At 36.0% G+C, this 25,871-nt stretch overlaps 1 protein-coding gene across 4 annotated transcripts in view; it reads left to right on the plus strand.

The window, feature by feature from the left end:
• Nucleotides 1-25,871, plus strand: part of LOC120536894 (myocardin-related transcription factor A-like) — a 143,658-nt gene that overhangs the window by 111,379 nt on the left and 6,408 nt on the right. For all 4 annotated transcript variants that reach the window (XM_039765438.1, XM_039765437.1, XM_039765440.1 and 1 more), the window contains 8 exons: nt 3,981-4,237; nt 12,417-12,609; nt 12,943-13,368; nt 17,111-17,650; nt 20,308-20,541; nt 20,631-20,747; nt 20,898-21,068; nt 23,953-24,096. In XM_039765438.1, coding sequence (XP_039621372.1) covers nt 3,981-4,237; nt 12,417-12,609; nt 12,943-13,368; nt 17,111-17,650; nt 20,308-20,541; nt 20,631-20,747; nt 20,898-21,068; nt 23,953-24,096 — 2,082 coding nt within the window. The remainder of the gene's footprint in view (nt 1-3,980; nt 4,238-12,416; nt 12,610-12,942; nt 13,369-17,110; nt 17,651-20,307; nt 20,542-20,630; nt 20,748-20,897; nt 21,069-23,952; nt 24,097-25,871) is intronic.

The following is a 25,871-nucleotide window of genomic DNA, read 5'->3' on the forward strand; positions in this document are numbered from 1 at the left end:
TTTGGACATGTGCAGATGTGAGATGCTGAGTTTATTGAGAGAAGGATGCTACGGATAGAGGTTTATGGATGTGGTGCGAGAGGACATGCAGGTGACAGGTGTAACAGAACAAGATGACAAGGACAGGAAGATTTGGAACAAGATGATCCGCTGTGGCAACCCCTAACAGGAGCAGCCGAAAGAAGACAAAGAAGTCTATTCATGTTTTTACACTTCATTTGACATTTTCAGTTTGGCAATGCTGGGTATCTGTGGGCCTTATTTTGTCTCAAGAGTGTCACTAGTGAAATGAATTCATTGCTAGAAAGCCAGAGCAGTGACTGACAACAACTAAACCAGTTAATGTGAAAACACAATACTTTCAGGGCTGGGCCAGCATTCACACTGGACTCCCAAAGTGCTGTAATCTGCTTAATTGAGCTGACAAACTGATTGACATGTGCATGTTGTTTCTTGAGAGCGGTGACATTCACAGAGTAAGATGAATCAATTGCACTGTACATTTGTAAAGGTTGTTTGTTTTTTGAAAGTTATGAAGACCTAAGTAAATGTCATATGCATTATGATTATGTCTGTAATGCCGACGCTGGGCTAAATCTTAAAGAAGGGCGCACCATGTGAAGAAGTCAGTTTACTGAGCTGAAAATGACATTAAACAAAACTGAAGGCAACGCTAGAATTTACAATTTACGCTCTCTAATCACTAAAGTTTGTCTGAGCTTAACAACTCTATAAGAAAAAATGAATACACCTCAAAGAAACTAGTTCTACTGTGTTAGTACCAGATCTGTGTTGACTTACAACAAAGGTTAAAGTAAAATCCCAAGGTTGTGTACAGTAATTATCAAAGTAATTTTTAAAAAATATTTTAAGTGATATTCATAAATGTTATTTTGTGGTTAATAGAAACTTAAAAATATAAAAAATGGAACTGTTTTGGCTGTTAGAGGAATTGAAAGGGAGCTTGTTATGATATGTAAGATTTCTATATGGGCAATACATACTTGGCCTAATGTTTAAATGAGAACTTCACTACAACTTATAAAATAATATATTTAATTTGTTATTCACTATTTATTAATTTAAACAATTTTCCATTAAGTTAAGCCTAAACCAAAGGATGCTCAAGGAGATTTTTTACAGTAATTTCTGTAGAAACTTAAGGATGGAATATCTATTTTTGGCAAAGCTTTCTTACTTAAATATTCTGAAGAGGTTCTGCATTTGGAAAAATTAAGCCTTTAATGACTGCTTAAGCTAGTGTACATTATATATATTTTTGGAATGGTAGTGTAATGTTACATAGATTCCATTTCTTTAATTACAGTATCTGTTTTCACAAAGAGAATAGAAACCATAGTTGAAATCTTTGTTAAGAAAGCATTTGTCATCACATTAATTTTAAATAAAACACGTACAAATTGTAAAACATTTACTATTCTAATATTTATCACTTAAAAATAAATCCTTTTTAAATGGGAATGAATTGCATTTATTTCTGTTTTTTATATATAAACAAATAGTTTTTATAACCAAAATATGTTATGGGTAGGAATATTAGAGCCGAGCAGAACTTTGAGTTGTGCCTCTAAACACAGGTTGAGATTAAACTTCATCTGCCGTAACTGTTTCCAGTGATTTTTAAATCACAAGCAAATTAAATGAAGAGTATTGTATGAAAGCACTCCGGAGAAATCATCAGTCAAAATGTACCTAGGCAGGAGTAAATGTTTGTGAATGTAAATCCTCAAAATGTTTCTATAACTGTATCTTGGGATAAAGCTTAGCATCTCCATGCCTTGTCACGCCATTCATGGAATAGATATAGTGTTAGTATGAACATACTTTAGTGCAAAAACGGTAAGTTGAAAGGTGCTATTGTACATTTGAAAACTTCTTACTACTTTGCAATGACAAGTGTAATTTGTTTCAGAATTAACTTGCAGACATTCAGGTGATTTCCTGCATACATTGTAAGAAAGGCGCTATATTGCGCCCAACCCTGCACAGACTTGACACGGGAGGCACATATAAAATAAAAAGATTTTTATTTTTCTTCAGCTGGAGGGCACGTCTTCCCTGTAATCCCATAAGCCACAACACAGTCCCAAGCACAAACTACATCAAAGAACACTCCTCTCTCTTTAACCAGCACTCCTCCACAGCTTTGTCCTCCTTCGTCCCGACTCTGGCCATTGAGTTGTGGTTGCTGGCTCCTTTTATGGCCCACCCAGAAGTGGTGGATCACCAGTTTGCGGTTGCACTCCCTGGTTGGGCTGAAGATCAGTCCAGCTGGGCTCAGGGACCCATGCCGCACCCCCTGGCGGCCACCCCAGACCCCAACCGGGCTGTAGAGAACTCCATCTCCTATGCTATGAAGCCCTGCGAGAGACTGAGGCACTGCATCCAGCATCCAGGAGGAGGTACTGCTCCGTCTAGGGCTGCTCCCCCTGAATATACATCGATGGGGCGTCCCGGCCGGGCATGGGACCTGGCCGTCCGCCACAACATAAACTATCTTCATAAGGAGAGCTTAAAATGTTTTAAAAGTGATATCTGCAAAGGAAGGCACATTTTCTTTAAGCAAACATATTAAGGTCAAATTATTACCCCTATAAATCAGTAGTATTTCAAAGTCTGCAAAACCTAATTTATAGGTGCAATATGCCTTGAAAAACCAAGTCTGCCAATTAATTTGGAGAATCATAGATTTACAATTAAAATAAGAATGGATATTAATGCTACTGTGCTTTGCCAAAACATGAATAATTTTCATGTTTCATTAGGATATTTTAAAGAGCATGCTTTTCTAAGGTTTTCTCCTTTCCAAATAGCAAATGCATGTAGGCGATTGATTCAAAAGTAAATATTTTTTCATGCTGTATAGTACTCTTCTCTTCCCACTAGTGCTTTGTGTTTTCTTAATGTGGTGTTCTGAATTTTGTGTTGAATTGAGTTTTAAGTATTGCTATTTCCAATGCTGATTTTATTCCCTTTAGATAGTGCTTTTTTCTTTTTTCGATATGGTAAATGCAAGTAAGTAATGTACTTTTGATGGAGCAAATAAAGCTGAAGCAGAACTGTTGGGGTTTTTGCAAGGTTACAAATGAATGCCGTCTATGTTGTAAGTGAAAATAAACCTGGCTATTTTAGGCTGCTTTCACATTTAGCAAAGCTTGCCGACATATGCAAAACAGTTTTACATAGGCTTTAGTATTTTCACACCAAAAGAATACAAAATGGTAAAACTCAACAACATGTTGTTACTTATTTAATTAAAAGAATGCCCATTGATAGTTTATTGTATTTCAAGAGACTTTACTGACAAACAACTCTCTGTTCTCAGTACATGGGCCTGTGATCATTAAGAGAAGAGGCAGACACCTTCTATTCATGGTTTTTATACTGTGTAAATGTTTATGTTCAGTTTTCATGACTTTTTCCCAACCTACTCATCAAAAATTAAATGAGGTATACTAGGTGGTAGATTTTGTGTGTCCCTTGTAGTTTAAATAGCTGAACTACATTGCTTCTTGTTTTGCAGACAGAACCAGCCTGCCATGTTGTATCTAAAGACAGGAACTCCTCATTTTGTAATATTTGCCTCCAAACGTTCATATTGATTTTAAATGGGCTAATAGAATATCTGTTTCAGGTTGTTAGTGTTTTGTAGTTTACTGCATTCTTTCAAATAAAGAAGTGTTATTTTTACTATTTTGCAGTAGTTGAAATGTGGTAGCGTTTTACACAGGGATTCTGAAACAGCAACTGTTTGAAAAAAAGGAAATCAAAACAGCAGGGATGTAATTCATTTTGTTTAAGTAGCTCTAGAGCAGTTTTATTATCCAACACTTTTAAGTCCTTAATCATACATTAATGCATTCTTCTGCTGAGTGACAATCTTAGAAGGAGAGCATGACTGCCCATTGATGTCTGTGGACTTTAGTTAACCAGTAATGTTTTTTTCATCCATCTCACAGCAGAGCCAATCAAAGGGAATCAACGATAAGGCATCTCAGCGTACCAAGAAAGCTAAAGAGTCTAAGCCCAAAGTAAAGAAGTTGAAATACCACCAGTATATCCCGCCAGACCAAAAGCAAGACAAAGAACAGCTTCCTGCCATGGACTCTTCTTATGCCAAAATCTTGCATCAGCAGCAGCTTTTTCTTCAGTTGCAAATCCTTAACCAGCAGCAGCAGCATTACAACTATCAGACAATTCTACCGGCACCACCAAAGTGAGTCAGTGTACAGAATCAAGTGTTTGAAATCAGAAAGTTTACAGTATTATATGCAAGTCAGAGGGAAGTTACAAGCTTGTATCTTTACTAGCCATAAGCAACTTCTGGTGGAATATTCCTTGTGGAATCCAAATGTTGTAATTACAGTTGTAATTGCTATAAATGGTATTTATTTCTGAAAGTAATATGCTTGTATGACTATCGGGTATGCAATTCTTGGAAAACAGATGCTTCTTGTGTGTCAGCCACTTAAGCATTTACTAAAAACACAAGAAAAGAGAAGTCAGATTTTTTTAGCTGTAAGAGAACCAACTACAATGACGTAGTTGAAATTCTATTTTTTGTTTCTTCTTAATTGCACTGCATATGTGTCAAGTTTTATTTTTGAAGAAACTATGTTAAACACTTTTAGAATGTAAGCAACAAAAGATTGCTTTTTAAAGGAAAAAATACCAAAATGTAAGTATTTCTAAGATTTTGTATTCAGGCAGTTGAAATCATAATCTGCTCCGCTGAAAATTAAATCTTAGGCAGTAATTTAATAAGCATTAATTTGTGTAGACAATAACAAACATGCAAACAGCCATTTTGGACTCGCACTATCATTATTAGTGCCTGTATGCTTTGAAGGTGAAATAATAATTCATCCAAATGCAAACTAAGATTGCTTTTCCTAAAGGTAACAAAGCATGTGGAGTGGATAAACCAGCCCCACAAATAATCTTTCTGTAATTAGGATTCAGTGTTTCAGCCTGTATGTTTTCAGTCATGTTGAGTATATATATCCTGACATAACTTAAGACTCACCTAGCTCTAAAAACATTATATGACTCTAAATATAGCTAATCAAATCACACAACAGATTTTACGTTGCCATTTCCAAAACATAGAAGACATCTGAGAGTAAATACGTACATCACTTGATTCAGTAGCATAAAGCTGACCAGAAATCCATCCATCCATTATCCAACCCACTATATCCTAACTACAGGGTCATGGGGGTCTGCTGGAGCCAATCCCAGCCAACACAGGGTGCAAGGCAGGAAACAAACCCCAGGCAGGGCGCCAGCCCACCTCAGTTGACCAGAAATAAACTGCTGTAATCATTTTCTGTATGACATAAATCTGTCTTTTATGTATCACATTGAAAATATTTTTTACTTCCTTGCAGAACAATTTCACATTCACATTGATGTTGGAGATCATATGCAGACTTTGCCTTGGGCATTTCCAAACCATGATTATTTTATGTTTCCACCAGTCACTTGAAGATTTGCTGGTGTGCTTGGCATCATTATGCTTCTGCATTATCCATATTTGGCCAAGTTTTAGCTGTTGGACAGATAGCTTTACATCTTCCTCTAATATGTTCTGGTATAAAGAGAAGTTTGGACTTTGGTGTTAAGCAGAAAACTCTCAAATCATCACACCACCACCAATATTTTTGATAGTTGATATGAGATTCATGTGATGATTCAGTGTACTTCGCTTACACCAAATATGGAATTGTACATAATGACCAGATAACTGCACTGTTTTTTTCTGTCCAGGGAACATTTTTCTAGATGAAACTTTGAACTTTCCTGCTAAGATTTTTTTTTTTTTTTTTTTTTTTTTTTTTGGAAGAAAGGCACCGGCACTTTATCTTGGCTAACCTTATATGAAAGCCATGTAATTGTTTAGTTTAAAAATAATGTTTCTGGTTGCATTCAGAGTCAACAAAAAAAAAAAGTGCATGTTAGAAAAAACTGCAATAATTCTGCACGTAAAAATGCATGATCCAAATTTTCATGTATCATTTAAAGATGGAAACCCATTCATTTTCGAGTACGACATTAATAAGGCAATGTCGCAAACTTGACCCTAAATCATAGCAAGGTTTGGGGCAGCCACCCGTATAACTGGTATTCTGGCTGCAAAATTGTAAAAATGTTACACAGCACTGATGTGCAGAAAACCCAGTCCAAAACAGAACTGAGGGAATAGGGAAAAGGCGGAGGCTTTTAAAAGGGAAGACAGGAAATGAGGTGAAAGGGGTCAGGCTCATAAGGGTCTTCAGCCATAGGTTCGAGCCCGGATGTGACATCAAAGTGGCCGGAGCCGGCAAAGTCTTCTTCCTTAGGCTCAGACCTGAAAGTGAAGTCAAGAGAGTCAGGTGGAATCTCCCATGAATGATCTGCAGGAAAGGGAGAAAAAGTCCGTGCACTCTGCCACATCCTGGTCTGATTCGGAATTGCCCTTACTCAAGCCCTTTAGCTGCCTCCCATGTGCACGTGTGTGACAGCAGTAAAGAGAGTACTAAAAATAACATGGTTGTCACACATAAAGGTACTAAAGGATGTACAATTGTCCACTATAACACCCACTGTATATTATATGTCAGTTTACCTTGACTCAAACTTGGGCTATGTAAGTTTAAAGTTGATAGTATCTGATTACTGTTTGTGTAATTGTGTTAGTTCAATTATTAATATTTTTTTTTCTGTAATTTAAGACTATTAATATCCATCCAATATTAGAAATCTAAATTAGCAATGCATTTTACAATAAGGGAGACACATTTAGGGTAATATGTTCTGCAACTAAGTACTATTCATATACAAATGAGCGTGAATATTATTTTTATGAACAATAGCTCCTAATGCTAGCAATAAAATGAAATAACTTTTTGGATTCCATTGCTGAGTTCTAAGTAATAGCATATCTAACTTCAGACGGAAGTGATAAAGTGCTCTAAATAACAGATGTCTCCAAGTAATGAAAATTACATTAAAAGCATGAACTAAACTACGTAGGACAGCCCAAGTATCTCTTACAGTTTGTACAAGCTGTTCTACTCCTCTACAGTTCTTCTGTGCATTTCTTTATATACTGTACTTATTACTACTTTGGTATTTTGAATCCGTTTTCTTCTTTTATTTTATTAAAGAATCCTCAGCCTTTTTTTTGGTAGTCAGTAGTAGCTGTCATTTCCTTAGCTTTGAAACCTGTGGGCGACTAACTTTCATTAATAAGCAGCACAACAGGAACTCTCCTTAGCAAACAAGCATGGTAAATAATAAAAAAAAATGTGCACACTTTTTGGGTTCCGGTTGTTTTGTGAATCCCCTTAATCTGTCTGCTGAAAACTAAAAAACAGAAATAGAATGATAATATCTACATGAATTTTAAGGTTAAAGATTGAATAAGGCTTGAATTTTAAGGATAAAGATTACCTAAGGCTGCGGTGGGCAGGTGCCCTGCCCGTGGTTTGTTCCTGTTTTTGCCCTGTACTGGCTGGGATTCGGCTCCAGCAGACCCCCATGACCCTATGTTAGGATATAGTGGGTTGGAGAATGACTGACAGACTGATTGAGTAAGGTGGGAATTCTAATGGATTTGATGTATTCTCCAAGTCAGTGTTTCCCAACCTTGGTCCTGGGGGACCCCCTGTGGCTGCAGGTTTCTTGTTCCAACCAGCTTCCTAATCAGTAACAACACCTGATAACACTGAGCTCATGTAATTAGCTGGTATTATTTTTCTTTTATTCAGAAAAGCACAGCAGCATGATTTTTACATTTATAAGACATTTAGAAATGTTTCTGCTTTTGCTATAGATTTAAATGCTTAACTCTCTTTTGTTGATTTCATTAAATTTTGCCCTTTCTCTGTGCAGTTTTTCCCCTTCATTGTATCTCATTATTAGCAGAGCAGACATGCTGGCAAACAACACTGAATAATCAAAGGCTGCAAGTACTTTAGCATCAGACTCACTAATTAGTAAATAATGGATTAATTAAATAATTAGAACATCTAGAAAAGTAGAATGAAAATCAAGATGAAAATATTGTTAAAAAGAAAAAAAAAATGTATCATTCCCATATAACTGCTTGGTACATTTATTTATTTATTTATATATATATATATATATATATATATATATATATATATATATATATATATATATAACCAAAAGTTTTCTAATTTCTGTATTGTTCCTAAAACACCGAACTTGGGAAATTAACAGTTCACTTAATTAGCCCAGGTGTCCAATTAAAAAAAGAAGCGGATTGGAACAAAAACCTGCAGCCACAGGACCGAGGTTGGGAAACACTGCTGCAAGTGATATGCAAGGTTAGCATACAGATAAAAATGTTAAGAATGAAAGTTAAACAGATGTATTTCCTATGGAGTGATAGAGGGTTAATACTTTAGACTTAATTCCCAGCAATGCAGTTTTACCCCCACAAGGCAGGTTAACAACAAAGACTTGTGTTGCCAGGGCACTGTGTTGGCAGTTGCAAGGCTGCTGTTTTTCCAAGGACTTCAGAAAGAATAAGCATGTTTGAAAGGTCTGTAATTGTCTACTATAAAAACGTCAGGAACAGTGTTTTTCAGTAAGAATGTATTAATTATAGGTGCTGCACCTACAGTGATTAAGTATGTCAGTAATTTGGTTCCAATGGAGTCTGAGGAATAGGTGGGTATGCTTCTGTTAGAAATCAAAGGTAGCATTTCCCAGTCTGTTGCTAAGTAAATTTCAAGTTGGTGTTCTGATACAATTTGATCATGAATTACCACATTTTCATTAAATGTTGCTTTCATTGGTTTGTTGCCATCCAGTTCACTGTTTAATATGTGCAGCTAAATGTTAATAATGTTGTGAGAGGTTTTGCAGTTGAGATTTATTATTTGTCTAAAAATTAAGTCAAAATAATAATTCTTTTCAAGTTGCTTCTGTGTTGCATCTATTAATGTTGACTAGTATTTAGGCACAGAATTATGAAGAGCTTTTTAATTATTTCAGTTCAGGCTTTTACCATTTTTATGTAAGAGCATGTGTGTGTGTGTGTGTATCATCGTTAAAATCAGAATAAAATTGTTTTGCTCTTAATTTATTTTGAAAGTGATTGTCATAGCTAAAGTAATGAACTGATGAAAAAGGAAGAAAAAAAAAAAAAACTTGAACATCCTTAGTGCCAACAATTAATACATGCCAACAAAAACAATAGTGTTTTTGAAAGAACAGAAAAAGGATACCTGTTCATAATGTTAGTCTGCATTTCTGTCATAAATAGGATATAAAAAGCACACTACCATTTGGGATGCATATACAGTATATTAAAAAAAAAAAAAATTAAAAGGGTTTCTTTGCTTTTAAAGAAATGACATTAAATTCCTCAAGTGTGCCACCTGACACACAGATGCATAATTTAACACACCTTTACGAGGATACCTCAATCCAGTTGTTGCAGAGTTTAATGCAAGCAGATGTTAAATGTAATTCTGTAGAAGATTTTCATTTCTGTTCTCCTGTTGACATACTGTATGTCAAACTAGTAATACAATTAACTATGTCAGTTTTGTGAATACCACATTTTGAATGGATACATTCATACACCAATGCTGTGACTGTACCTCACAGGCTGTAATTAACAGAGAGCACAGACAGTTTTAAAAGAGTGGGCACTTATTTTTTTAAATCCAATATATAAAAGGCATTTTCAGCCTCAGAGTGTATTTGCATAAAATTAAAATAGTGTGGCAGTACAAACTACAAAGATGCGAATAAAAATGCAAAAAGCAAATTCTGAAGTATATACCACCCAGTTTAGGTAGATTTTGACCTGTATTGACTGTCATTGAGACTAATACATCCTAAAGTACCTTCAGTGCAGGTGATTTTGCAATTTATTGAGGTAAAATGTATCTAAACAAACGCTACTTCTTCCCAGGCATATAAACCCATCACTTCCACAGCCAATACAGAAACATGTCAAACACTTACTAACTTACTTGGTGGAAAACGCCTATCAGTAATTAAAAGTAAATAAAACTATTCTATATTATTTGTTTATCAACAGTAAGCCCCAGAGACAGCGGCAGATAAGAGGGTTATACAAAGAGTAAAGCCTTGTTTTCATGTCACTAAATTGTAATTTGCCACATTTAGCACTAATTTTGTCTATATACCTTATATATTTTCTAAGAAGTTGACCTGATATAGTATTGCAAAGATTTAAATAGATATAGAGAGAGACTGTGTGCTCTATTTGTGCCCAGGGGAAAATATTGTCTTTTTTACAGTCTCTTTAAATAAAAAATACATATACTGTATAAAAAATACTTTTTAAAAACCATGCTTATATTAAGTTAAAAAGTGTACTAAAAAGTTAAAAATATGTCTCTCATACATCACTCATAAAATAAAAGGTGGGCGCTTTTGCTAAGATTTTAAGAAGTGTTTTTTGAATGTTGATTGATGAAAAGCGCCCACGGTTTTATTTTACGAGTGATGTATGAGAGACATATTTTAACTTTTTGGTACATTTTTTAACTTAAGTGTGGTTTTTAAAAAGTATTTTTTTATATTTACATTTTTTTTTCAACTTTTTAGTCTTGGGTTTGTTTTAGTAATTTTGTAATCAGTATTTTATCACTTCCTTTAATATTTCTACACATTACTAGCGCCATCTATTGGTAAAATCTTTAACTATTCTTCATATGAAATTTTTATTTCTTAATTAACATGGATTAATTGATCAATTAGTGAAACCGATTATTGATTCATGTGTTGTCATCGGAAGTAAGCAAGTGTGCATTGTCATTTGGACAATAGGAAGTGGTTTAAATTTCGATTACAAGATTTGTACCAGACAACAAAACAGATGAAGGTAAAATAAGCGTTGTAAAAATAGATATGTAAATAAATATATGCACACACTAGAATGACTATAAAGCAAGAAAATTCAAACGAAAGAAAAGTTCTGACTTGGCTGTCCCAGTCGCAATGAGCCATTATGCAGACATATTGCCGTTGGTATAAAGGAGCCCCCGTTGTGTTTGTTGACACATTTCTGAATAAATTGTTGGCTGAAAGTCCTCAATGTTGTGTCAGGGAGAGGATGTGCAGCATTCTTTATAATGGCACTCAGTTTTCTTTTAATTCTCTCCTTTGCTATGTCCTACTGGGGCCTCTCTTGAAGTGATGTTACCAGCCCAGCACACTTCATCATAGAAAATCACACTGGCCATCGCAGAGTTATAAAGGTCACTTAAAGGGACACGAGAAAAAGGAAAAAAACCCTGCTCTACCCTTTTTTTTTTATATTTCTTTGAGTTCTGAGACCAGTCCAACCTGTTATTAATATGGACCTACATTATGTCCGCTCCTTGAATAGTGATCGAACACAGAGGTTGTTTGGTATGGTGAAATTCAATATCAGCTCCTTGGTTTTGCTGAAGTTGATGCAGACAATTCCCTTTGCACCAAGAAACAAACTTCCCCACATATTTTGATGAATTTGAAAATGATTTGTTTTTTCTTTTTTAAGACTTCACTGAATTTGCAGTTGCATCTTGATGATGGTCCAATGTCCTATGCTCTTTCTATTCCACAGCATCTTGTAAGATACTCTGTCAGTGTGGTTATTCACCAGCTTAACTTTATCCAGTACAGGATACTGGAGCAACACCACACATAAGGCAATAAAAAGTCTATAAAACGGCCTCCTTCAATGTATGTATGTATGTATGAATATACATTCTGAGAAAAAACTGAAAATCAGAATTCTTATAAATTTGGTTCTCCAAAATCTTCCTATTAAAAACACACTTTTATGGCACTGGTTTTATAGTTGTCATCTTTGCTGGTGAATCAGTCAGCCAAACTTTATTTCCAACAGTTTTTTCACAGAGACGTTACTATGAAGTACCTTACAAAGCAAACAAGAATATAACTCTTTGAGAAAATGATAATTGCTTAAAATATGCTAGTGCTTGTTTTGTTTGTGATACTTTTAGAAGAGTCTTAGTGTGAAGGAAAAAAAAATATAAGAAGATAAAGAAAAACAGTCTGTTTGTAATATTTTGTTACGTGCAGGTTGTGAAGAATATTAACATATTTATTTGAGGACTAAAATGTTACATTCTTGCAAATTATATTACCTTTACCAAATAGTACATGTAAGTGTCATGATTAAGATCACTAGAAAACGTTTTTTTTAAATTTTTTGCAATGGACACTTGTTACCTTTTATGCAGTTGGCACCAGCTGTTCACCCTGTTAATTCTTTTGGTTTTAGTTTTAATTGCCTTGAGTGGCACAGTAGGCAAACTAGCCCATAGCCGATCCATTATATAGATAGTTATCTCATTGCCAGACATAATTTTTCTAATGCTTGTCTTGTATTGAAGGCCTCCTACTGACCAGCAGCTGCCTGGAGGATCAGCAGCCCCACCAGGCCGCAGTCCATCCAACAATGGTACATCATCGGCATCCACCGTCAGTGGGTTGACTCGGCAGAATAGCACCACAGCCTCCAACACAGCCACTGGTGTATTTACAACCAAACTTGCATCTTTGCCACCAAACCTTGATGATCTAAAGGTAAATGCAGGTTTTGGTAGTAGGAATTGCAGTTTAATTAGTCCTATCTATACAATTAATTTGTTTTTTTTTTGCTGCTTTTTAGGGCTTTTTTTGTCTGTTCTTATTTCATCTTTAGAGTAGTAGGGGGTTTGAGGGGCATATTACTACCATACATGTTGTAACAATCTATCTGCTTCCTGACATTATTTCTCAGGTGCAATTACTGTAATTTAACTGTAAACTGCATATTTATTCTCACTGGTTTATCTGCAAATTCTTAAAAGTTATTCACTTCCACACAATGCTTCCTCTAAATTCTCACCCATCAAAATTTCTTTTTTTTATTTTCAGGTTGCAGAGCTCAAGCAAGAGCTGAAACTGCGTGGTTTACCTGTTTCGGGCACCAAGAATGATCTCATTGAACGATTACGTGTGTACCAGGAGAATAATGTGGGATGCATTCCCAAAACTCCTCATCAAATTAGCACCAGCTGCTGTTCTAGTGCAGTTACAAATTCTACTGTTTCAACTCCTGGAGGCTCTGGAAGCTGCAGCAGTACCCCTACCACTGTGCTGCATAAGCCAGCTGAAACCAGTGTTGTCATGGCAACTTTCCCCTTTCTGGCATCTGGCAGCAGTGTTGGGGGCAATTCCTCGATCATGAAGTTTGGCAGCACAAGCTCAACACCTCCTGCCTCCCCAGCCCATTCAGAGAGGTCAACAACTGGGTTCAGTGCCGACGAGGCCAGCTGTAATGGAGATAGTTTCAGTGAATTGGTATGTTCACAAATTTGCTCCCCTACATCTAGAAACTAAGGAAGCTATTGACAAGTTAGTAAATCACCCGCAGCATTGACTCTTTGCTTTAAAACAAAAAAAGTTAAAATATGATTGGCAAACTGCATATGTATTTTTCTGACATCAAATTTTCAAAAACGTCCTAAATATCATCTTTTGATACTAAAGTAGTTTACATAAGCTTAAAATCATATATTTTGTAAATTGTAGTAAACAAAACTTGTATCTTTATATAGTTCTTTGTTGCAGCCCAGGGGTGTCAAACTTAAGGCCTATGGGCCTTGACCTTTTCAAAGCAGCCCACTTAACAGATATTCAAAACATGTTATATGCAGCCCATGGTGGTGATCGGTGTTCTTAAAGATCCTCATTAACATGCCAGATTACATTTACAAATGGCACCTATAGTTAGAATTAAGACTCCCCATAATGAAATAACAAGAAAAAGAAAAAGCAAGGTAACATGTAACATTGCCATAAAGACATTTAGCTCTTTCACACAATGCATGTGAAAGATGTGACAGTCTCATGAAGGGGATGCTTCTGCTACTCCGCTCACTTTATAAAGCTGCAGAGGTGCTGGGGCTGGCCACATTTCCATGGCTTAGGTGATTGCTGCCACATCTATACACAACTCTTTTATCTTTTCTGCTGATTTGACTGTTGCACACTACCAGTCAAATGTTTTAGAACGCCTCAGTTTTTCTTTTGCAGTGAAAGACCTAAAATGGTGAAAAGGTAAGCCGTAAACTGCCTGAGGATTACATTTAAAGTTTAGGTTAGCAAAAAACTGTAAAAAGCCAATATCAGAATACTACAATTAGGCCTTCTTCAGGGAACAACTAATAGGTAACAACCTACAGATGTTCTGCAGCATTAAAAGTAAATTAAGCCTTGCAAGTTGAAGCAAACAATTTGCACAGGTGTCCCAACTTCTGTTGATTACTTAAAAACCCTTTGTCTCTCTTAAAGCAAACTTGGAACAGACTCTGTTACTACACGCTCTGCAATACTAATTGGACAATTTTCCAGTGACAATGGCAAGAATGAAATTAAACGAGACAGAACATTATTACCCTCAGAAGTGTAGACCTTTCATTTAGAGAAATTTCCAACAAAATCAAAGTGTCCTACACAATCCAATGACAAGGGGAGTTTGTCCAGGCTGTAGTAGTCTACAGTCTATTCTTCACAGTAGACACTGAGGCATGTTTTTTTCACCCACTGTTAAGCCATGCTTAAACCTGTTGTGCCATAAGGTGCCCATCACGCAAGCTGGTGACCCTCTGAAACGTGTCGTCTTATTGAATTATGACTTTGGGTCTACCAGAACCCATCCTATCAGAGTTTCTTTCAATTTCCAGTTGCCTTTGGATTGTGTAGGACACCACTGGACTCGCTGAAACTTTTTACCATTTCAGGATATTCATTGCATTTCAACTGATTACATTTGAAGAAAAACTGGAAAAATTGAGGTGTTCTAAAATTTTTGACCAGTAGTGATTATTGATAGAAAATGCATTTCCATTTCCACTCATGTTAAATTTGATTTCTGTCCATTTATGACCAACGTTAATAAATATGGTCTGTCTGATTTTTGGCCCTCAGTAGAATTGAGTTTGATACCCCCGTTCTAGCGGTACTTATTTGTTACCCAAATCGTGGCTGATGTGTGCAAATAGACAATGTCTCTTATTGAAATCAATCAGAGAGCAGTACAAAGGAGTAATATTGTTGCATACTGTTAAAAAGTTAAAATAGTTTATACACATAAATGCAGTAAAGAAATATACCACTTCAACACTAGTTACAAACATTTTAAAGTCGAGTGTTCAACATATACGTGAACATGCAACCCAAATTACATTTTTATTGGACTTAAGATAACAAATAGTGAACACCTTCATTTGCAATGCTTTGTTTATGAGAATCCCACTATGGATTTAGGGTAGAATTCTGAAGATTTTGCAGAGATGATGTTGACATAGAGGAGGAAATACAGCATGATTTTAATATCCAGAGCTCATTAGATTTTAAAATTAAACTAAAACAAAACAGTTTGTCTACTAAGATATTTGTTTGGTAAACTGTGAAACAGATGTGTTTTATTATTTATGCCATTAGCTTCTAATGAATTTTTTAGTCATGACATTTTTCCCAAATGCCATAATGATAGGGTGTAACAGTATTATTACAAAAACAGTTTTTATTTTCTTTTTTAATGCTATTCTTTTCCAGTGAATTTCTTAGTAATAACATATTGCCCACATGTTTTTATATATTTATATGTGCCATTACAGCCTTATGAAGGGGTATTTTGTTTATTATTATTTTTTTTATCTTGTTATCTTCCAGTGAATTTCTTAATGGTGACATTTTTCATAAATGTCATATTTATAAATTACAGTCTCCAATAACAACAGAAAAATCTATAAATACTACAGCATAATCCCTGTAGATAGTGGTGTTTACAGCAAACTCTATTAACTTCTTTCCTCCCCTAGATGTCAGCACTGTATTATTCATCTTTTTTTTGAGATTACTGAAAAATGTTTGAGATTTTTGCCCCTTGCATTTACTCTAGATATCATTTTAAGGAATCTGATCTTCTGTAACATGTGTCATCTTCTTCTGTTAATGATTGCTGTTTCTAAAATTAGAGAGCATATTTAGTTATAATTCATGTGGCAATGACATTTTCTGACATAGTTATAAAGCCTACTGGTGTCACTCTAGTCAGTGTTTTTGTTTGAGTTGTCACTGCATTTTTTGCCAGTACTGTGCCTATAAAAAGTATTCACCACCTGAGTGGGTTTTCACATTTTAGTGTTATACAAAAAAATCAAAATGGATTTAATTTGGCATTTTGACATTGGTCAGTGTCTAAGTGAAAACCGATCTCTGCAAAGCGATCCAAATTAAATTCAAATAAAAAATGTGAAATAATTAATAACATTAGTGTTCACCCCATTTTAATGTCACACACCAGAAGTTACAGAATTAGTTCAGTTCAATATGTAATCAAGGGGTTTCAGTAGATTTTAGTATAAATGCACTTCTATATCTGGAAGGTCCAATATTTTGGTGAATCAGTATCTTGGCCTACCCTACACAATGAACACACAAGAACAATCCAAGTAAGTTTGTAAAAAGGTGATTGAAAAACACAAGTGATTAGACTGAGACAAGAAAATATCCAAGTCTCTGAATATCCGCTAAAAGTTCTAATTAAATCAATCATTAAGAAATGCAAAGAGTATGGTAGATCTGTAAATCAGCCTGATATGGTTTTCTACAAAAAATAAGTGATTGTGTAAGAAGATGACTAGTAAGGGAGGCCACCAAAGGATCTTTAAGATCTTTGAAGGAGATACAACCTACAGAGATTAAAGAGACTGCATTACGATAACCATTGCCCAAGTGGTTCACCAGTCACACCTTTATGAGAGGGTGGTAAAGAGAAAGCCACTGTTGTTTAAAAACATAACATTTCAGCTAGTATTTATCAGATAACACAAGGAGAACTCTGAATTCAGCTGAAAAAAAGATTATATGGTCTGATGAGACCAAGTTTGAGCTTCTTGGCTGTCAGCCTAAACTCTATGTTAACTGAACAAAGTACATTATTGAAAGACACCATCTCCACCATGAAGAATAAACCTACCTTTGTCTGTATATTAACATTTTAACTAATAAATAAATTGTTTATTCTTTCTCATAGGTAAGTACAACCTTCACACACCTTAAGCTGCAGAACTCTCCCGTTCAGCACGTCATCATAAAGGATGAGCTCCCTGGGAACAACAGCACCCCTTGCAGGTTTTCATACCAATCCTCACATGGAGGAGGAAGTCCAAAAGATCCAGCTAGCACAGCTGAGCAGTCTGTGGACAAAGACCAGATGCTTCAAGAAAAAGACAAACAAATTGAGGAGCTAACACGGATGCTGAAACAAAAGCAGCAACTAGTGGAAGCCTTGCGTTTACAGCTCGAGCAGGGAAAACAACGCATCAACAATAGTCCATTACAACTACTGCACAAGGCCAGTGACATTGTGGATGTCCATATCAAGCTGGAGCCAGATGAACGACGACGCTCTTCTGTTTGTGATGGATCCAAGAAGGAACCCCAAGGCAGTTCTGTCTTGTCTACCTCACACTTGCCCTCCGGAATAGTTCAAGTCACTATAAAAGAGGAACCTGAGACTAAAATGGTAGAGGATCCTCCTTTAGCAGTACCTCAGCCTCCACCTGCAACTCAGGTAAATGTTAAACTAAATCTACAGCTACAGGTCTGCTTCAAGTTCATATTACAGGAAGGAAGTCATGTGTAGCGCAAGTTTTGATTGTTACATACAAAAGCTGATAAGTAGTTGCACTAAAAAACAAATACAAAACTATTTTTTGGAATACAAGAGAAATATTAACCTTTTTACTGAATGACACTCAGGTAATGACATGTGAAACTTTTAGTGTGAATCTGGACTTGAGATGCAAGTAACCCTACTGTAATCATGTGAATTTCAGGTACTGAGGTATAAACACACTAACTGAAATCAAAGTGCAATAAGATCACCTCTTTCTGGATATTCTCATTCTATTCTGCAACTGAGTGAAAAAACTTACAACACCTCTAACTGCATTTACTTTTTAATGTCTTGTTCTATATAATTTAAATTTATAATGTGTTAATGACACTTTAAGAGCAAGAACATTCTCTGTTTACTTACTAACTAATTAGATGTAAAACACAACCATCATTTGCTATTTTTGGCTTCTTTCACAATTGTTGCATACTGCCATTTTTGCTTCAGATAATTGCTTTTATAGTGAGGATCTGTTTAGTAATTTCAAAAGAAAAAGTTGTTCCCCCAATTGGTGTACAATTGTAGTCAGTATGGCACAATTTCACTAAGAATCATAACATAGCTACTGTGACGCAGTATTGCTTGAAGTGGACCGGTACTCACTGGTACACAGTACTGACCGGCACCTGTTCCACTTTCAACACAGAGTACTGACACCTTACCTTAACATACTGGTGAATGCCGGCTCTTTTTAATGAATCTTCATGGGAGAACACCTGCCCTTCATCTCCAATTAAATGTTCACTGGAGAACACTCCCCCTTTTCGATCTTCTTTTACTGCCTCGTTTTTTCTCCTTGTTTTACTGAAATTGCAGCTTTTTTTTACTATTAAAGTGAACACCCGTAATCTCTTTTCAAAAGTTCAAGGGCACAAGCTCTTTGATTGACTGTAAGCTGTCACGTTAACATTCTGGTTTTTAGCATACTGGGGGGCAATAGAACCTCAGTGCTAATCTTCAAAGGGGAATCGCACCACATCCCAACCTAAACCTACTAAACCCCCACCCTGGGGGACTCCTTGATCGAGTGTTGATGTATTCCAGCAGTGGGGAACTCTTTATATGAATGTCACTCTATTCCCATCTTATGAGTACCACCAGTAATTTGGTTCCACTTCAAGTACTGTGAAGCAGAGAATGTTCTCATATATTTATTTATGTTTTAGCGACTTGTTGTAAATTAAGAAATAAGTGCTTATCCAGTCTTCAAAAAATATCAGTCATATCCTTTAGTAAGAGAGCAATGTTTGAAACAGCAATTCACTTTTTGTAAAAGTATAAATCTGTCTCAGTTGAATAATTTAATACACATAGAGATACATGATTGGCTGTACAGTCCCTGACAAAAGTCTTGTCGCTTCTCTATTTTGTAGAAACTCCTGCTATTAACCTGACTTTTAGTTAATCAACTGGTGTTAGAAATAGCTCATATGAAAAGCTAAAGCCCTCCCAAATGATGTTTAATGCACTGAAATAAATTAGTTTCACTGAAAAAAGATTTATCATTTAATCAAGACAGAAAGGTCAAATTTGGGCAAGACAAAAGTTTTGTCGCCTATACAGAAAATGAACAGCTTTACTGCAAATCCAAAAATATGTCAGCAAATTAAGTAGTGGTGCTGTGAGTTCCAAATTTAATGTCTTGTATGACTCCCATGAGCTTGAAGGACAGCATCCATGCGGTTTGGCAAGGATCCATACAATTTATTGATGAAGTCATCAGGAATAGCAAAGAAAACAGTCTTGCATGCCTCCCAGAGTTCATCAATATTCTTTGGTTTCATCTTCCATGCTTCCTCTTTCATCCTACCCCACATATGCTCAATGATGTTCATATCTGGTGACTGGGCTGGCCAATCCTGGAGCATCTCGATCTTCTTCGCTTTAAGGAACTTTAATGTGGAGATGGAAGTATGCGATGGAGCACCACCCTGCTGCAGAATTTGGCCTTTTTTATGGTTGGGAATATAAGAGGTAGCTAAGATTTCTTGGTATTTTAGACTATTGATGTTGCCTTCCACCCTGCAGATCCCTCGCATACCCCCATACTGGATGTAACCCCAGACCATGATTTTGCCTCCACCAAACTTCACTGTTTTCTGGGTAAATCTTGGCTCCATGCGGGTTCCAGTAGGTCTCCTGCAATATTTGCGGTGACTGTGGTGTAATTCAACAGAAGATTAATCTGAAAAATCCACTTTCTGCCACTTTTCCAGCGTCCATCCTTTTAGCAGGCTGTGGGCTTTGGCAAATGCCACACGGGTTTTCAATTGTCTTTTGTTTATTGCTGGCTTATGGGCACTGATTCGACCATGGAGGCCATTTCAAGACAGAATCCGACAAACTGTTCTGGTTGACACAGGGACTTCAGGTGACCAGGTCTCGTGGAGCTCTGCTGCAGTGGAGAATGGGCTGGCCTTGGATTTTCGAGCCAACAAACGGTCCTCTCGAGCAGTTTGTTTTAATATGTTGTAAACAAGTGAAATCTGCAATATAAAGTGTATCCCATAAAAGTATATTTTTTGTTTTTCTTTCTTTACTGTATTATTCAGGTGCCACCAGTGCAGCATGTCATGGTCAACCAGCTGTCTACCCAGCCATCCCCAACCAACACTGCTCCCTCCTTCCCTCTGGAGATCCTCAAAGGCACCTTACCCCCTGCACTCTTGACAGATGCCAATGGAAACCATTTCTTACTTGCTGTTACAAACCACACAATAGAGGGCAAGCAAAGCTTGACACCGCAGACAAACAACACTGGGAAATCTGGCCACATCACTCTTCAGGTAGAGAAGTAGAAATACGTGTGCAATGGATAACTTTTGTCACAAAATTCAAATTTGCCTGATATTCTTTTGATTCTATTACATTTCAGAGATTACAGTCGTCCCCTACAAAGCTTCAAAGCCAGTCATCTTCTCCTCTTTCAAAAGTGGATTCCCAGTCAAAGCAGCAGCTACAGCCGGGTCTTATCAATCAGCCAATCAGAAAGGTAGACTCTTGGTACTAGGAAGGATCCAGAGAAAAGATGCTGCCTAAAATTAACTTATAAACTCATTTCAATTTTACAGAAGCTGTTCTAACATTTGTTTCACTTTTCAAAATGACACCAGTATTAACTTCATATTATTTCTTTTTACAGGGACAGAAACCTGGCCTCCACTTAGTTTCTGCCACTGCGCCTACAACTGTATTCTCATTTTCAGCTCCACCCAATTTGCAGCCTTTCTTTGTAAATAGCAAGAATCAGACACCTGCTAGAAGTCAGGGACCAGGAGAAATGGTGTCTAGCCTTGCAGTCGGCACCCAGAAGGTAAGTGAACTCAAGTTAATATAAATGCATCCTACATTTTGAGTGACTAGTACATAAAGTGAACCCAGATTCCAACAGCTTTGAGGCTGTAATAGTAGCTGTTTTCCACTTCATATATATTGTGTATGTAAAATTAATTTAATTATATGTAAAATAATTTGCTAAAAAAATTAATAACATCTAGACTGTGAAATGCAGGGCGCAGCAGCGGCATTTATGAAAACAAAAACCAAGCATTTATCGGCAAGAACAGTTTTAACTCATACAGATCATATGAGCCAAGCAGAGAAAAATATATATATTTTTTTTTATGTTTTTACAGTACATGCCCTAAAGTGTGTCACTCTTTTTCTTTAATTTGGCATCTAATGTATTATTACCAATTTTCCAATTATAAGACAATTTTCCTCCATCATTTCTGATGTTATCTTTCCCGTGGTTAGATGTTGCTGACAGATAAGGACACCACAAGCCCATTTAGCTATTTTGGTATTTTAATTATTATGTAATTTTATTATCATCATGTAACTTTTTCTCATTTGCCATAGGCATTTAATTTGCTTGTTAACCTATATATGCCTTGTTGTACGTTACTAATGTTTCAGGTTTTTTTATGAATGTGTTTGTTTGCCTTTTTTTTATTAAATCCTCTGTTTTTCCATTTAATATCATCTCTTGTTTATAATGGCTAATTCACTTTTATTTTAATGTATATCTTTAGAAGACTATAATCAGTGCTTCTTTGCGGTAATTTAAAATAAATGTTTCCAATAGCCTTACACTATGAGATACAAGCCTTTAGTGAACTAGAGATTACAATAAATCACTGTAAGTAATTACTCATTCACTATGTTTTCACTATGAATAATACATTAAAAAGGAAGTATCTTAAGGACTTCAGCCTGCCAATCACATCTGTCATGTACCTTTGTATTGCAATTGACTTTTTTGTGATTTCCTCTCATATTATATTATAAATGTACATATCAAGTACAACTACGAGGAACGTTCAAAAAGTTTCTGCACTTTTATATTTTCATTGGAAACGGTGACGGTAGGAGGAGTACAGATTGGTCGTGTCTGAGAGTGTCATGTGACTGGTTCTATCTGGTAAGCCGACTGCCGTTGCAGTTTAGTATAAGAGTTGTTACCCTGTGGTGAAGATGGCTTTGAAACTTATAAATTACACCGAAGAGGAACAGCCTTCTGTCATATGCTTTTTTGTGGGCAGAAGCTATGCCGGGAACACAAATATCTCTGCATGATCAGTTTGGGGATAAAGTTCTCTCTCATAGTGGTCTATGAGTGGATTGAAATGTTTGAAAATGGCCGTAGTAGTGTGATGAATGCAGAGCGCTCCAGACGTCTAGCTACAGCCATGACCAGATTTTGATGTGATGATAATATGAAAGCAGCATTGCATCAGTGGCTATGCGCTCAGCCTAAAAACATTTGTTGCTGAAGGCATTAAAAATTTGGTATGATGCTGGGATTATTGCATCGCAAAGGAAGATGACTGTGTAGAAAACTGATGTAATTTGTTTTTGAAATTCTTAATAAATAGAGTTAAAAAAAAAAAAGTGCGGAAACTTTTGGAATGCCCTAGTACTACAGTAGGAACATCTGTGGAGATCTTAAAGTAGTGACACTGTACATCGGATATATTAAGTCCACCGATTGGAACAGCCTTGCTAAAGAGTTTCATTACATTAAAAAAACAACTGACCGCTCTGTACGTATTCTAGGGCAGAAACGTGGGGCACATAAACCACTTGTTGACCCCACAAAGAATTTTTTTCCTCCTCTTCATATAAAAGTTGGACTTATGAAAAATTTTGTAAAAGTGATTACAACAAAGTTAAAGCAATTCAGTACTTAAGTCAGATGTTTTCATGAATGATTGATGTCAAGGTTAAGAAAGGTGTTTGTTTTGGTCCACAAATCAGAGATGTCATCATTGAGAAACAGTTTGAAGATCTGTTATTGGAGTAGGAGGAAAGAATAGCATAGAAGACATTTGAAGATGTTTGTTGAGAATCTTCTTGGCAACTACAGAGTACCAAGCTATGTCCAGTTAGTGAACAACATGCTTAAAGCATACAAAACAGTGAATTGCAACATGTTGCGAAAGATTGATTTTTCTCCATTCACACTTGGACTGCTTCCTTGCTAATCCTGGATAGTCAATAATGAACACATTGAATGGTCTCCCCAGGACATTGCAATGATGGAAAAGCGGTATAAGGGCAAGTGGAATCCATCAACGTTAGCCAACTATTGCTGAACACTGAAACACGAAGTATCAGATGCTGAGTACAAATGAAAATCATCAGCAAAACATTTTTAGCCCAGTCAAACTAATGTAGCTGCGATAGACTCTGGCACCCCCCAAATGACCCTGTTTTCACCACTAAGTGGGTTAGAAAACCACTGACTGACATTGGGTTTTTCAACTTTTTTCTTTGCGCGGTTTATATTTCAATTTGAAATACTTGGAATTTGTTGCATAAAATTTATTTTAATCTCTAATTATTTGGTGACACTCTCTTAAGGTATGAGTTTAAATTTATGATGCTAGCATATTGTATTTGTCTTTGCTCCTGTAGACTACTTGAACATTAAACGATTTTTGAACTCAGTGTTATGGAATCGCTTACTATTAAGAACCTTAGTATGGACAGTCCAGCAGTCCTTTTATCTTTGCTTTTCATTTGCCTGGTTATTTCTTTCCACGTTATTTTCCTGTGCAGATCATAGTGCATGATGTATGTCTACGATGCATTTTCAGTGTATATAATATAATGAAAACCAATCATAGTTTTAAAATATACTTTTAAGTATAAACAACATAAGACTAATAGATTTGGGTTTTCCTCCTTTTTAGCCTCAGCCAGAGTCCCCTGCCAAAGTGCAGAGCAACCAAATACAGCCTGCAGTACCCCGGACTTCATCCCCTCCAGAAGGTCTAGCCAAAGAGCCACCTCAGTACACGGAAACAGTGAAACACAACACTGAGCAACGTGCTAGGGTGAGTAAACCCAGATTTTGAGATAAATTATTGCATTGGATTAACAGCACTTTCTAACTTGCTCAGTTACTGACTGTCTGAGATAGATGTAGAATGTAATTAGGTATTGGGTGCATAGGGTATTTTTTTAAGCCAGAAAACACATTGGTAAATTTACAATCTTATGACTAGGATTTAGCCTTTAATGTACTGTAAATTATATCAAATATCATGCATAATTGGCATTGTACAATTTCTGTTATTATCATATATTCATTGTAAGAACTCTCATCTTATCTAATTACGACCCTACAGGAAGGCTGAGGGCCACATCGAAGGGGAATATGCTTTAACTGTTTCTCAGGCAACTCATGATTTTGATTGGTTTCTTTATTTTCACCCAGTTCAATTATTGTTAACTTATTTTATGGCTTTAAAGATAGGACATCAAGCTTTTCATTTCTTTAAAGATGATGATATGCTGAGAAATCAACTGTTTAAATCAGTTGTTATGCCAGTTGCTCATTTACATTAAAGTCATTGAGCTAATTTGTATCTGAAACACATCTTTTTAAAATTTCCATGTATGTTTTTAGGCATTTTGAAACTTTTTTTGCATTTCTAAGCTGCATCTTTTTTAGCCTTATATAGTCTTTTCTCATTATAGTTCTTCTAATTTCAATACTTTCTCATATTTTTAGTTCAATATTATTAAACTTTGTTTTTTGACTCACCAGATTTGACTTGTCACACAGCAGCAGTGTTTTCGCTCAGTTAAGATGTAAAAATAACAAAAATTAATTATTGAAAAAATAAGACAAAACAATACATAAACAACACTTGGTATTATTTTTTGTTACTTTACCAACAATCCCCTACAGTTTTTCATACAGATTTTTACAAATTACTAAATAGCTGAGTCTTCAATTCACAAAGCATGCACATTTTTATACATGGGGCTAGTCAACAAAAAACACACACAGACACCACCCTAAGATGAATTTAGTGTGTTAGCAATAAATAGATGGATGAAGTGTTTGTCCAGAAGCATTGTGCATTTTTTAAGAAACTCAAGGAATCAGTCTTTGAATAAATTAATATAGAGATGGCAGTAAGAACAAGGTGACATAGCGCACCGTATAAATTATCGTTGATGAAACTAAGGATAAAGCAAAAATGTTATGTGATTAAACATATTGGGTCGGTGGCAGTGTACATGAGATAGTACCATACTAGCAGCAAATGAAGACCAAACTGAGTAGTACAGTACTAAGAGGAGACAATCCTCGGGCGTTAAATTCTGTACACCACAAGGTCAATACCAACTTTAGCCAATCTGCAGCTAGCCGTGTTTTTGTTTCATGTTTCTCCACTCTTTGCTCGGCTAACTGTAAGATTGCCCATTGACAGCAGTGTGCCGGCAATTAACACCTTGCTCTGTCTTGGTTAACAAATTACGGCTACACAATCCTCGTGTTTTAAGTGGACAAAGCACTGGGAAGAACTACATCTTTATGTAAACTTAATTAAAAATAATTGCAATCATTAAGCTACATAGATTTAAATGAGTGCTGCTAGTTGTGATTGTAAATATAATTCACTTCAAGCATATGAAAAGGCACTGAAATTCTGATATGGAATCTACCTAATAGAATAATATCTGAATAATAATTGTCACTCTGTAACTCATAGGCAGATCTACCTTCAGGGCAACCTACAGTAAGTGCATACTCTGAGGCCTTGGCGTATGTGGAAAAATAAGTAATGCCAGCATTTTTCTCTTTCAGAGGTACTTT

This window comes from Polypterus senegalus, chromosome 10 (assembly GCF_016835505.1).
Source record: "Polypterus senegalus isolate Bchr_013 chromosome 10, ASM1683550v1, whole genome shotgun sequence".
Classification (NCBI taxonomy): Eukaryota; Metazoa; Chordata; class Cladistia; order Polypteriformes; family Polypteridae; genus Polypterus; species Polypterus senegalus.